This window comes from Marmota marmota, unplaced genomic scaffold, assembly GCF_001458135.2.
Source record: "Marmota marmota marmota unplaced genomic scaffold, marMar, whole genome shotgun sequence".
Classification (NCBI taxonomy): domain Eukaryota; kingdom Metazoa; phylum Chordata; class Mammalia; order Rodentia; family Sciuridae; genus Marmota; species Marmota marmota.
In genome coordinates, this window is record NW_026000037.1 from 47,427,516 (window position 1) to 47,442,881 (window position 15,366).

At 35.3% G+C, this 15,366-nt stretch overlaps 1 protein-coding gene across 1 annotated transcript in view; it reads right to left on the reverse strand.

Moving 5' to 3' along the window:
• The window catches only part of Ly75 (lymphocyte antigen 75), a 131,017-nt gene that overhangs the window by 65,490 nt on the left and 50,161 nt on the right, over window positions 1-15,366 (reverse strand). Inside the window, exons 15-22 of the mRNA XM_048811964.1 lie at window positions 13,721-13,835; window positions 10,499-10,534; window positions 9,571-9,746; window positions 8,871-8,938; window positions 8,514-8,593; window positions 7,677-7,816; window positions 5,823-5,928; window positions 5,225-5,385 (exon numbers count right to left, since the gene is read on the reverse strand). Coding sequence (XP_048667921.1) covers window positions 5,225-5,385; window positions 5,823-5,928; window positions 7,677-7,816; window positions 8,514-8,593; window positions 8,871-8,938; window positions 9,571-9,746; window positions 10,499-10,534; window positions 13,721-13,835 — 882 coding nt within the window. The remainder of the gene's footprint in view (window positions 1-5,224; window positions 5,386-5,822; window positions 5,929-7,676; window positions 7,817-8,513; window positions 8,594-8,870; window positions 8,939-9,570; window positions 9,747-10,498; window positions 10,535-13,720; window positions 13,836-15,366) is intronic.

Here is a 15,366-nt window from a genome sequence, read left to right on the forward strand (position 1 = left end):
GGGTTTGAGCACTTGCCTCACATGCATGGGACACTGGGTTTGATCCTCAGCACCACATTAAAAAAAAAATAAATTAAATTAAGATATTGTGTCCATCCACAACTAAAAAAAATATTTTTTTCACAAAAGATAACTGTTATTTGCAGATTATCTAATTAGAAACCCAAGAAAATCTAGTTTTAAAGAAAAGTAGAAGAATAAGAGCATTTAGTTAGATGGATACCTATGGAAAAATACAAAAATCCCTAAACAATAGCTTTCCAAATATCAGTAGAAAAATCAAGAAAAAAAACTGCCATTTTTAATGGCAATAGGAAGTGACAGAACTCCTATTAAACGTCACAGAGTAATCTATGGGAAGACTTGAATAAATGGAGAGTATAGTATACCACATTTCTTAATTGGAATATTAATTAAAAATATATCATTTTCCCCTAAAATGTAGTCAAATTCTCATCAGGAGTTTAATTTTTGTGATTCTAAAGTTTGTCTGGAAGAATGGACACGAATAGCCAAAGACAGTTTTAATGGCATATGTAAAGGAAAACTAATCCTATTATACTTTTTAAAATATGGCAAAATTATAGTACAGTTATATGCTGTATAACACTACTTTGGTCAACCACAAACCACACATGTGACAGTGGTCCCATAAGACTGTATCAACTAGTGATGTCATAGTTGTCTTAGTTTGTGTAAGTATACTCTATGATGTTCTCTCAATGACAAACACCATTCTAAATACAGTCATGTGTTGCTGAAGAAGGGGAGGACACCCTATGAGAAATTCACATTAGGTGATTCTGTCACTGAGCAAACATCATAGAGTGCATTTGCACAAACCCAGTGGTGTATTCTACTATATGCCAAGGTATATGACATAACCTATTGCTCCTAGGCTACAAGCCTGAACAGCATGTTACTGTACTAAATATTATAGGCAATGGTGACATGAGGGTATATGCATATTTAACCATAGAAGAGGTACAGTAAAAATACTGTTTATATAAAATATTAAAATTATAGAGGGAAATACCATGAATGGAGTTTACAGGACTGGAAATTGGGACAGTCAGTGAGTGAGCAGTGAAGTAAAGGTTGAGAACATGACTATACACTATTGCAGACCTTATAAACACTGTGCACTTAGGTCACACTAAATTTATAAAAAATTTCTTTCTTCAATAATAAATCAACATTAGCTTCCTATAGTTTTTAAAGTCACATACTTAAATATTTAAAAATTTTTTACTTGTTTGAGTATCATTTAACTTAAAACCCAAACACATTATATAAAATACCTTCTTTCTTTTATCTTTATTCCTTAACCATTTTTCTATTTCTAAACTTTTTTTTCTTTCTTTCTGTGTTGGAAATAGAACCCAGAACCTCACATATGCCGGGTAAGCACTCAACCACTGAGTCACATCCCCAGGCCCTTTTGTTTTTTAAATTTAATTTTGAGACAGGGTCTCACTAAGTTGCCTAGGCTGGTTTTGAATTTTCAATCCTCCTGCCTTAGACTTCCAAGTAAATGGGATTATAGGCGTGCACCACTGCACCTGGCCATTTGCTATCCTTTCATATTACTGGAAGTGCAGTGGGTTTGTTGGCAACACCATCCACAAAGATGTGAATAGTGTGTTGCTACAATGTTACCATGGCTATAACACACTAGGTAAGAATTTTCCAGCTCCATTACAATCTTTTTTTTTTTTTTTGGCAGAGGCCAGTCGGGAAGTGGTGGGAACTGAACCCAGGGCCTTCCTGCATGCAAGGCAAGCACTCTACCAATTGAGCTATATCCCCAGCCCTCCATCATAATCTTATGGGACCACTACTATATTCGTAATCTAATGTTGACTGAAATGTCATTATGTTACACATGACTATAATATCTCATATATATACACTCTTAATATATGATGAAGTAGGCATCCTGTATTGCTTTCAACAGATGGAAGTATATACAATAAATGATGTAGAACAAGTGGCTAAGATTAGGAAAAGGACTAGTATTCACTGACAGTGTATGCAATATATCAATGTTATAATGTGTTATCAGAGAAAAAAGGCAACCTATAACACAAAACTAGAAGAAAATACAGGTATACATTTAGGTAACACATGACAAACTTTCTAATCTGAACACAGTGGAGGGAAAAAGAAGAAAGAAGACAGAATTGACCATATTCCAAAAAAATTCAAAATGTTCCAGAAATATTTATTCTAGTATTCAGACTTAAAAAACAACCTAGGGAAATATTTGTAATATATGCAAGAAGCACAGGGTGAGCCTGAGTTTATAAAAGCCAAAAAATCAATCAGAAATACAGGAAGGTTTTGACAGATAACTTTGCAAAGACTAAGAATATTCACACTTGAAACACAAATTATTATCTAATTTATGAAAGTTTATTTGAAATCAGAGGAATGTCCATGAAAATATGAAATTATTTAAGCTACAAAATTATCAAGAATTTTAAAAGGCTAATGTCATTAGAGGCAATATAGTAGAGTAGCTAAGAACCCTGGTTCCTGGTTCTGCAGAATCTTGGACCTGGATTTAAATTTTGCTTCTGCATGCATAGGCTCCATAATCTCTGGCAGATAACGACACTCTTTATCTGTTCTCCACATTTTTAAGACAGGATAGAAATAACATACCTATTTTACACCTATTGTGCACAGTAATGAGACAATGTATGTGATATAGTAGCAGAGTGTCTAGCATATATTAATGGCTCAATACATGTTATATTATTAAAATGCTCATGAGGATAGAAGGGCAGTCAGAATATACTACTAACAGGAATATAAACTCAAACCTTTCTGGAAAGCAACTTGGTAACCAGAATTTTTCCTAAATTTATCTTAATGAGGTAATCTGGATTATAAGTAAAATTTATGCACAAAGATGTTCATTGCAGCACTATTTATGATTACGCAAAATTGGAAACAACCTAATACCCAGCATTGGTTAGGGAAATAGTGGCATATCAAGAAATAATGTTTAAACATTAAAATGCTTATCAAGTAGTTTTTTTTTCTTTCTTTCTTTCTTTCTTTTTTTTTTTTTTGTGTGTGTACCACGGATTAAACTCAGGGGTACTCAACCACTGAGTCACATTTCCAGCCTTATTTTGTATTTTATTTAGAGATAGGGTCTCACTGAGTTGTTTAGCACCTCATTGTTGCTGAAGCTGGCTTTGAACTTGAGATCCTCCTATCTCAGCCTGCTGAGCTGCTGTTTTTGGGGTTTCTTTTGGTGCTAGAGATCAAACCCTGGGTCTTGCACATTCATTGGTAATGCTCACCACTGAACTGTATTCCCAGCCCTCAAGTTGATCTCTTAATAGCACCTATAATTACTTATTATATAATACTATATGAGGAAAGTTGAGCTCATTAGTATTTATACTGTGATCTCATCTGTGCCAGGGAACCAACCTGTAGAAACGATACTGAAATATATATTGTGGTTCTCTAAATCAGGGCTCAAATATGGTAAGTCATTAAGTAGGTCATGAAATCAATTCAGTGGATTTTGGCTGGCCTTTGTGATAATAAAACAGAACAGGATAGGATAGGATAAGAAAAAAGAGTGGAATGAAATGGACTAGAAGATAATAGAAGGAAAATATCAGGATGTTCAATCTCTCAGGGTGGGTATTATTACTTGAAACTTGTGTTTTCATTCAGTACTATATCTACATCTATGTACTGGATACTGATTTAAATATATGTCTTGGGGCTGGGGATGTGGCTCAAGTGGTAGCGCGCTCGCCTGGCATGCATGCAGCCCGGGTTCTATCCTCAGCACCACATACAAACAAAGATGTTGTGTCTGCCGAAAACAAAAATAAATAAATATTAAAAAAAAAAATAATAAATAAATAAATAAATAAATATATGTCTTAACATGGATTATGGCTGAAAGTTTAAAAGCCATAAAAACAAAGTTTAAATTTAAGTGGAATCAGTGTTGACTCTGTGTGTGTGTGTGTGTGTGTGTGTGTGTGTGGTGTGTGTGTGTGTGTGTGTTTGCCCTTGTGTAACTTCCACATTTTCTATTATAACCAAGTCTTATTTTGATATTTACTTTGTACACTGTTAGACAAAATTCCGAATTCCCTTTGCTATCAACATCAACCTTAAACAAAGCAGCATTGTGTTAGGAAAATCAATTGATTATTATCCAGGATATATTTTTGAAACTGGACGTTCATATTAGGTTCTCAATCTTTGCCCTTTGTGAGAACAAACATGGTCTTGACTCAGCCTGTAGGTAGAACAGAAGCAATGGGCAGCAATGTCCTGTTGGTGTAACTACTGTCAACACATTGCCCTCTCTCCTTCCCTTGTTTCCTATGAAAGAGAATGTCATCCAGAAAGTAAGTATATGGCTTCTATACATGCAGCTCTTCACAAAAAAATGATCACCAAATACATCTTTTTCTCTCAGGAAGCTGAGGTTGAGGGTCCACATCCCCTAAGTGTTAAGTAAAATATACATATTTACATCTGTTTACAACAGACTCCTGACAAGTTTACATGCTTGTTAATTAAGTACTATGGCATCTGATGCTCTTGTGAAAAACTAGGTTATCCACCTGAAGGCTGGAGTTATGAGATGCTTGTTGTTGTTCTCTTAAGGGCTTTGTTGGGCTATAATTCATACAGGATACAACTCACCCATTTAAAGTGTATACTTAATTGTTTTCAATGTATCCACAGAGTTGTACAACCACCCTGAAATCAATTTTAGAACATTTTTACCACTCTAAAAAGAAGCCCCATACTCTATAGCCATTACCCCCACCTCTTCCATCCTCCTTAGCCTCTAGCAACCACTCAGTTAGTTTCTACCTTTATCAATTTGCCTATTCCATAGGTATAATATAAATGGAATCATACAATAGGTCCTTGTTCTTTTGTGTATGTGCGTGTTACTGGGAAGTGAACCCAGGAATGCTTTACCACTAAGCTACATCCTCAGTCCTTTTTTAATTTTTGAGATAGGGTTTTGCTAAGTTGCTAAGGGTCTTGCTAAGTTGTTGAGGCTGACCTAGAGTTTGCCATCCTTCTTTCTCAGCCCCCTAAATTGCTGAGATTACAGCATGCACTACTATGCCCATCTAGGTCCTTGTTTTTAATCCAATAATTTATGAGAGACTCAGGTATTTCACAAAATTGTATACATCATCAATTCAAAAAATCTTACATTTGTTGGTATACTCTGCATTCGACCAACCAGCAATGGGTGGAAGTTGCTATATGTCAGTTCTCTATCATCTGTCCATTTGTTTATCCTTTCATAGGCAGTCCAGCGCAGACCAATCCATAAACTACCTTCCATATCCGGAAGCAATGATGTAATAAAATCTGTTAGAAAGAGATTTTTTTTTAAAAAAAGCATTTGATTTATTGAAATTAAAGATAAACCTGTGCTAAAAATATCAATGAATACCTTTTGTTTAACTATCAAGATAATCTTTTATCTGCTCTATAAAAATGTACTTTAATTAAAACAAATTTTTTGAGGGGGTTCAAGGGATGGAACCCTGGGATGCTTGACAACTGAGTCATGTCCCCAGCCTTTTTATTTTTTATTTTAAGGCAGGGCCTTGCTAAAATGTTGAGGCTGGCTTTGAACTTACGATCCTCCTGCCTTAGCCTCCCAAGTCACTGGGATTATAGGCATGAACCACCATAGATGGCTAATAAGATTATTTTTATATATTAATTTCCTACAATCTCTTAAAACTTACTTTACTCCCGGATTAGAATAAAACATATTTCTCAAAAAAAATTGCTGGTACCTTGTTCACTCTGGCTCAACACTGAAGGAAGGGTGCCACCATAGGAGTGACAGATATCTCTTGCTTCGGAAAATTTAACAGACTTGGGTTTGATCTTTAGAAAGCACTGCAAACAAAGACACATATGAAGCATAAGATTACAGACACAAGAAATCTCACATAGTAAGTAAATGCCTCTCTTTTAGAGGGCTGCTGACATTCCGTCTGTTAAATATGTAAATTTGCAAAGTAGTACCATAAGGATTCAGGTTCATACTTTCAAAATAAAGAACTAAAGAATGGTCTTCAAACTATCACATTAAAAAAAAATCTCAAAGGGGGAGATATTGGGTTCCAGTTAACTTCTTAGTCACATCACTCAGTAACTCTGTGCCTTTGAACAAGTCACTTACTCTCTTTTGGTTACCTCATTTGTAAACCATTAGGTAGGGTTGTTGTGACTTATAAAGTACTCAATGTTGACTAAATTATATTGTTATATTGTGTGCATGTACCAGTACATAAAAATGAATCTCACCATTACATGTAATTATAATATGCTAACAAAAATATGGAAAAAAGAAAATAAATCTTTCATTTCTTGAGTGTTTTCTATATGCTAAGCAGTTTTTGTAGTTTTGTCCATTTAATTCTTACAACAAATGGGAAAACTGAAGCACAGGAAAGTTAAGTAACTTAATACATAAGTGAAATAGCTACCAAGTGGTAAGGTTAGCATTTAGATTCTGTTCTGATTTCAAAGTCATTACTTCCCTATATCAAGAAACACATTTGAAAAGAAAGCATCTCTTTTTCTCTTGGCAGGATATTTTAATTCAATTTTATGTCAACTATGCAAATTAACCTGGTTCTAGTATGTTGGAGAATTAAACAAATTGTCCTAATTTTTAGCAGTCAGAATACACTGCTACCCTTACTAAAGATGCTTTCAGGTGTCAAATATTTTTTCTTTTTGACAATATGATCACTGGGTGTGAGTGTTGTGCCCCAAATTGTGCTCCTTGCAACATCATCCTACAAAAAATTATTTTTCATCTTTCTTATAGACTGGAGTGGCCAATAAAATATAGGCAAAGTCACCCAGTCACTTCTAGAAAAGACCCTAGAGAGAAAATTTGAACTTAAGCATGAAAGCCTTATAGTAAGGATGGCAGAGCAGACACAAAGAAGCCTGAATTTGAAGACTTTAGGAGTTTCCACACCAACCCAGCTGGTTTACCTTTAAACATCTTTTATATGAGAGAATAAATGTTTTAACATACTGTAGCAATTTCTTTTTAGTAGCCAAACACATTTCCTAACACATATGTATACCAAAATGGATTATGCATCTCAAAGAGGCAGATATAGAATGCAGCATTTCCCAAACCTTTTTAATCATAAAATTCCCATTTGGAGGCAAAGTCAATGATTAATATTTTGTAGCATATGTGTAGTCTCTGAAGAGTAGTTTGGGAAATGCTGATCTTATTTGATTGTCAGATGCTGTCTGGATGCTCTCCTTGAGGGGGAAAAGAAAACAGCAGCCAGAAATTAAGTCAGTTTCTTATGTGCCATAGAGATAGTCCTGACTAGTCAATGTATTACTAACCATTGACAGATCCACTTTAGCAATTTAAGTGTTGGTAGCATCAGAATAGAAATGCTGCATTTTGAAATACCTGCATGCATGACTAACTTGAGAGTTAACTCTTGATGTCACCCATGGTTTCTGGCAACAGAAAGGATCAGGCAGGATACTGATGCATGCAGAGACGCTTAGTGAAGATGTCTGATGGGTTGGCCTTCCACCATAGGCCATAAACCAGCATGAAAGCAATCACTGTCTGTACAGTGTAGCAATTCTCTTTTTACCTTATTCTGAAAAGGAATCCAATCCCCAGAACACTGAACTTTAGCAGCAGTATCTGGACTATATTTCTCTAATGAAGATACATTGTATTTTTCACAGATGAAAGGCAATTTAGTTGTGCAGTCTGTTGGTTTATTTAAGTCTGAGAAATAAAAAGCAAGATTGCAATGGTGAAAATTTTTCATTCAGCACATTTTAAAAACAAACGTAGTAAACAAAGGCTCTTTTAAATTTTATTTTGTGTTTTTGGTGCTGGGGATTGAACCTGTTCTACCACAGACTGAGTTAAATCCCTAGCTGCAAGAAAGGCTCTTTATATCAGTCTTTCTCAAACGTTAAAATATATTCCCTTTCTTCCCTAGCCTTCCATTATCATCCTTCCATTACCATCTGTCTTCCATTATTATTTATATTAGTAGGTTCTAACACACCAATATTGCCAGTAAAAAAAAGAACACAATTGGTATAACTACCACCCCCTTCAAAGAATGATGGCAAGAAACAGGAGGAATTGAAAGGGAAGTTTAATTAGGAGTAAGGGTTATAAACCATATTTTACAACTACTGTCTCTTCACCTTTGTAAGTGTGTCTAAATGCTTATCATTTATGAAAGTAGTAAGTTTATTCATAAGTAAATACTTTAGGATAAAGGAAGTTAGATTATTCACAGTGAAAAGTACCTTTTTGGATTTGGAATTTGGGCAATTGTCATTAACAATATATCAGAATAAGATGAAGCTATCAGATACATAATTGAAATGAAAACAAGATTAAGCTAGCAACTGATCCTGAAGTTCACATATGACATGATCAGCATTAAGGTTTGGACTTAACTTACCCATAAACCAAGTCTTGGCAGACATGTGCAAGCATTCCTCCCCAAATCTCATAGGAAAGTGGTGCCAGGGATATCGTGAGCTGAAAGTAAATAAGAGATTCAACAACTCATAAGGTAATTAGATATTCCATTCTGGCTTTTTACTCTAAGTTATTTTAATTCTAAATTTAATATTAATGCCATTATTTTATACCACTTTTTTCTTGACATTAATATGAGAAGGGACTTGGCTTCTTTAATCTAGGCAGTTTATGGATTAATATTCAAAACTACTTATAAATAGCAGTCCATTAGTCAAGGGCAATCTGGGACTGCAGTAAGTGATAAATTCACAAAGGCAGAATCAATGTCACGTACTATATAAAATGACGATCTAGTGGCTGCTCACTAGTTCTCACCCACCACTTCTGTTCATCACTTGATATCTGCAAAAAAAAAAAATAAATAAATAACCACAAACACCTATCTTTAGAGATGCTGAATTTTCAAGGAAAGTTTTGCTTTAATTATTAATCACAAATAACTTCAATTTCTAGACATTCCATTATTTGGTCTCAAAATGACATGAATCATGACTTTTCACCAAAAAGTAATTTGACAGCCCCTATTTTATATATTCACAGAACCTATCTGGGGTCTAGAAAATAGAGTTGCTGTAATTAGAAGCATACATTAATTGGACTCATACATTAAATGGGCATACAGTGTCTTATTGCAATTAATGATAAATTTTAAAATATACACATTATTTCTCTCCCTAAAAGTTATTTTATAACTTTATTAATAAGTAGAAACAGAAATTTTAATATAAGTTCACTTCTAATAAAGTAATGAATTAGGATAATTTATATTATCTACTGATGCTCATCTCATAAACTGATATTTATTTTAAAACATTAAGCAATCTCACTTAACTTTTCAAACACTGAACAATTAATATGGATGTTGTGAGGCAAATTTACTTTAGAGGAACATTTAACTTTTGTAGATTTTGGAAGTATTTTTAATGGAATAAATATAATAAGAAATATATTTAAAATGCATTCTTTTAAATTACATTTGCTATTTTGTTTTTGATGGCTTTTAGTCCTGTAAAAGACGTTATAGTAGCAAGAAAGCTGTAATTGCTAGCACAGTACAGGACGGCTTCTTCGTAGTTCAAGTGAGGATCAGCAACAAACCAATATTCACTTCCTTCAATTATAACTGGAGGCCCATGAATTCCAGCACGCTCTAAATAAGAAGATCAGAGTTAGGACCACGCCAACCAAACTGTACCCTGTAAGTATGGGTAACGGTTAAAACTTTACAAATAGTAACTGTTTTGGTTTGGATGTGTCTCCCACAGGCTCATGTATTAAAGGCTTGGTTTCTAGCCCATGATGCTATTGGGAGGGGTGGAACCTTTTCAGACGTGGTGCTCAGTTGGAAGTCTTCTGGTCATATGGAGGTGTGCCCTTGGAAGAGATATTAGTACTCTGGAGCCTCCTTTTTCTGTTTTTCACTTCTCAGCCACCAGGAGTAAGCAGTATGCTCCACCAAGGGCTCTCTGCTATGAAGTGCTATCTTGCCACAGGCCCCAAAGCAACAAGGCTGACAGAATATGATCTAAAACCTCCAAAGTTGTGAGCCTAAACCTTTCCTCTTTTCGAGTTAATCATATCAAGTATTTTATTACAGTAAGGGAAAGCGGATTAACACAATAACCCATCTAGATTACTGGCTCTCTCTGACTGTGGAAGTGCTAACTGCAAGGAATTAAGGATTCCTTAGCCAGTGACTCTGCCACTTTTCTGTATTCACAGAGAAGAAAAATCTAGCCTCATCGACTCATTCCACACCATCCACCCACTTTCCTTGCCTGGAGACAATTTTATTTCTCTTGAAGACATGATAGAGAAGAAACTAGCACTTAAATAATTAACGATATACATTGTCAAAAGGATAAAAGCAGCTTTTGCTAAATTTCAGTTTTCTTAACTTACCTGGATTATACCAGTCTGGTGTTTTTGGAGTGCTGCCTGTATAAAGAAGAAAGCAAGTGGCTTGAGTTTGGTATCTGATCACAGATCAGCTTACTATAAGTAGGGCCTTTTAATGTTAATTACACTGTTATGAAGGTTTATTCATTTCTGAGCAAATCATTTGATTTCAAGTTATGTCATTTAGTTGAATTTTGTAGGGCTTGTACTAAAGCTTCTTCAGTGGCAAAAGATAGACTTGCTAAATATTAATAAAGTATTCCAAGCAGTCTAGGGCTGGGGATGTAGCTCAATCGTAGAGTACTTGCCTAGAACAAGCAAGGCCCTGGATTGGATCCCCAGCTTTGAGGGAAAAAATATATTTAAAAAAATATATAAATGCATATGGATAATAAAATGTACAAATCCATATATATATAATATATCATACACACAATACGTATGTATGAATTACTAGCAGTTTTTTTGCTTTGTATTGGAAGTCAAAAGGAAGACATGGGCAAAACATAGCTAATAATTAGAAAGTTAAAAATAAGTAAATGATGATGTTGTATAATTTACACAGAAGCACTAAGGGGTTTGCATCAAGGTAATCACCCTGTAGGATGAGGCTATTCAGGAACTACTTCTCTATCTAATGGAATTTGAGTTAACTGCACTGTATACTTAGGGGGTTAGAGGTTACTGACTCATGAGATGCGGTTGGACAAACTGTCAATATTGAACCTTTTGAGAAAGTGAAACAAAACTAGGAGGAAAACAATAAAAGTCAATGCAGATTCCTGAATGGAAATGGGAAATATGATATGCTTCACAGAATCATGGGCTTCACAGTGGTGTGCGGGCCCTCACACACTATGGCTGAGGTGCTTCACTAACTCCCTGAGCCTTCATTATCTACTTTATAAAAATGAGTCTACTCACAAAGCACTTGAAGACCTTGCTATCACCCCTAAAGTGGTACCCACACAGCCCCATGCACAAAGCAGTCTTCACAGGATTCTAGTTGCTTCCTTCCCCCTAGTCATACTGGCTACAGGTCACAGTGGTTTCAACTCTAAAACATAATTCACTTTATTTAATTACAGGGTAAAACAGCTGTTCTTAATATTGCTGTGGTATCGAGGCTTTAGTCATCAGATGACCCTCCTGAGAGAGGACAGCCTACACATCCAGCATCCTTGGGTTTTCTAAGTTCTCTTCAGGTTGGGTAGTTTTCATCAATAGAAATGCAAATTGATTTAAAAATGAACACAGTTTCTTGTCTATGATATAGTCAAAGTCTTTTTTTATATGAGACTATGAATACATATGTGTATATAAGGTAGCAAGAAGTATAGCTGCTGTATTTGATAGTGATAATTTCCCTAAAAACATTTTTACGAATTTTATTTTTGATATTTTCTTCAATTAAAAAAAAAGAATATTTTAAAAGAATACCTAGTAATCATGGCTAATTAAAATTCATTGGTTCATATCCCTTTTAGAGAAGAGGGGACTACTTAGAACCAGGTAATAAAAAGGCAAGAAGAGAAAAGGCATGGTGATTTAGGCCAATAAGAGGAAAATTTCTTTAAGAAAACCAAAAATGCCAATTAATGTAAGTTGAGTAGATTTCGGCTGCTGTGGTAAACAAGAAAAATATCCAATCAGATGAATGCAATACCTTTTAACTTAGAAAGTTAGGTACTGTCAAAGGGGAGTTAACATAACATTTAAATCTTGGATTGAGCAATCATTGATTGCTTTAAATGACTGGTAGTTGATTCGCATGATATTTAGTTATTTAGCATTTTATTTTGTTTCTGCATGGGGGAAGAGGGGGTGTTATTATTTAGATCTGTTTGGTTGACTTTAGATTTGCCAAGACAGTCAGTTCCCTTTAAACTAGCACATGCTCTATCATAACATTTCCTGACATTACAGTTCTGTCATTTCTAAGTTGCCCTGGTTTCCACTCTTGGTCTGCATCTCCACCCAAACAGGAGGTGGGGGTAGCCGTTACCAGTGCAGGTGCCTTGGAGTGAGCAAGGACACTCTGTAGCAGGCTGGTAAATGCCACAAATGGGAGGCTTACCCGAATGCTTCAAACCAGAGACATTGTGCATATTGGTTGTATATATTAGTTACTTTTCCACTTCCTTAAAGACCTTCCAAACTGGTTTTCCTTTGCTCCTTTTTGAAGTTTAATCAAACAATCAGGAATAACAGGGCATAGTCCTCCCCACCACACCAGGACAACCACATCAACAAACATTCATAAGCACAGAAGCTAGTGCTAGAACTCTTACTAGTGCCTGACTGTCCTCTTTCATGAAAGAGACTTGCCAGTTACTGTGCCTGAGGTCATATGTGGTGGTCCTTTGTAGGAAAATAGGCAAAACAATGACTCAATCTTTGGAGTTCTTTGAGAATCTGTAGGAGGATACACCTTTAGTTGAAACAGCTACATTCAGTTCAGAAATTCACTTCCTTTGTATTTTCCATTGTGTTTACAATGTGTGCTTAAAAATAACTGGAGGGTCTGGGGATATAGCTCAGTTAGTAGAGTGCTTGCCTCACAGGCACAAGGCCCTGGGTTTAATCCCCAGCACTACCAATAAAAATAAATAAATAAATAAANCGGTAAAGTCTTCTCATCATTTTAAATAATAATTTCCTAACATTTTCCTTGTAAAATACTAAATTAAAAAAAAATCTATTTCTCTCTGTCATCAAAGGCTCTGCTATAAATCTAAGTTCCTGAATTTGAATTTACATGAAGTATTAGCAGTTTTGGAGTTCATTGACAATTGCTTCTAAATTTTATAATAACTTGCCAAATTTTGATTTTTTTTGGTTCCTGCCTAATTCTTCTCCAAATTATCTTCATTTTGTTTTTCATTTTGCATCAAAATAAAAATTAGAACGATTCTCTCTTCATCTCTCCTTTTATTAAAATAATCTTTCATACCAAAATCTAATCTCCCTTAAATGAGCCTTAAATTTTGTCTTCTATACAATTTTTTTCTATGACCAAAGAGTAAGCTATTACCAAATTTCTGTAAGCTAGACTTCTTATAGGAGAGGGAGTTAGGCAGTAGGGGGGGTGGCATAATATATTAATTGCACCTCACGACATGTAAAAATTACAACTGTGAACTAAAGCGGTGTCATATATACTTCTAGCTCAGCATTTGCAACATTACCATGAGAAAATCATGAAAAGGAATAGCTACCACTTACCTTTTGGAATCTGGCATACCCATTCAAGTTTTGTGTCACAAGCAAAAGGCCTCAAATAAATATATTCTCCGTCATCGTAGAAATGCCAGCTTCTTCGCCATGGCCTGTATATAACCTAAAGGAGGAAAAGGATTGCAGAATATTTTGAGGTTGCTGCTGCCCTTATGAAACACTAAACTGTACAGACTGTGGCCTTGGTCCCTATTTCAGCCCTGGCACTTAAGCTTTCTGTAGAATAAATGACACATGAATGAATGGAATGTTTAAATAGTAACTGTCTGAGCAAAAGCCTTCCAAGGGGACTGAAATAAATTATAAGGCCATGTTTATGTCTAACATGTTAATTCCTGTCTCTTTTCCCCCTGATTTTATTGACAAGAAATTGTAGAATCTTGTACTTATAAAATTTGGAAAAAGATCAAGTTATAAAAGAACATTATTTCAGCAGTATTCAAGCACCAGGCTGTGACTGGAACAGATCAAAAGATGACACAGAAGTCCAGGCTCAGGGGCTATACTCCTTTATTGTTGTTCTGACATTTCTAGGACGTTTCCCAATGCCTCATGGCCAGGGTGGCTCCCTGGGAATTCCAGTCAGCCACTTCTCTGAAGTGTTTACCTTTTCTGTGCTACTTTGGGAATTCTGTACAAATGGTATGATACTATAAGAGTTTATTACAAGAAGAGTTACTTTGAAAATAGTGTTTTCCAAAGACTTTCTCAATTTTTATTGGCCCCAACCTTCCTGTAGCATTTTCTTGGGCTACAAAGTGAAGATATTAACTGGATGTGTCCTCTTTCCTTGTCTTCTTTTATTTTTTAATTGGCAGTTCTCTCGAATCTACTTCTTAGCCCTTTCCTTTTTATAATATTCATTTCTCCCCTTCAACTCCTTCAAAGTTTCTTTAATTTCAACTTATGATAGGACACATCTTACGTCAAGGTTGAATTTAAAACTATCTAAATTAAAATAGAGCATATTCCACAGACCAGTACACCTTCCAATCATATTATACAGTGGTTAAGAGTACTGGACTCAGACATGTTACCACCAACATTTCAGTCCTGTTACCACCTAACCCTGAGTAAGTTACTCAAAGCTCAAATTTCTTTCTGTACACAATAACTATGGTAATAGTTCCTACCTAACAAGGTTGTGTATTAAATTAAATAATATATATGACATGCCTTGCACAGTACTTGACTTCTAAAGGAGTCAATAAGTGTTTGCTGCTCACCATCCCCACCATCACTGCCATTACCACTGTTATTCTTTCATAACAACCCCGTTCCTGTGTGTAACCTGTATTCTGCCCATCATAGCCCTGGCCTGATGGTATCATCTGCTTGTTTGTCTTTATCTCCTACTACACTGGAAGTTCCTTGAAGACAATGACAATGTTTTGTAGCCTATCACTGTTTTATTCCCCTTCACAGATTCCCTGAACATGTCACTTATGAAATGGATAAAGGAATGCATTCTGCAGAGGTAAATGCCTAATGGGTCTTTTATGTCTTCCACTCCTATCTGCTGTATTTTGAAATTTGTCTCAAGATAAATCTTCCTCATACTCTCAGTTCATGTCATCCTCCATCCTCAGAGACTTTTTTAATTGTCCTGTTCTTATCAAAAAAATGTACAAACA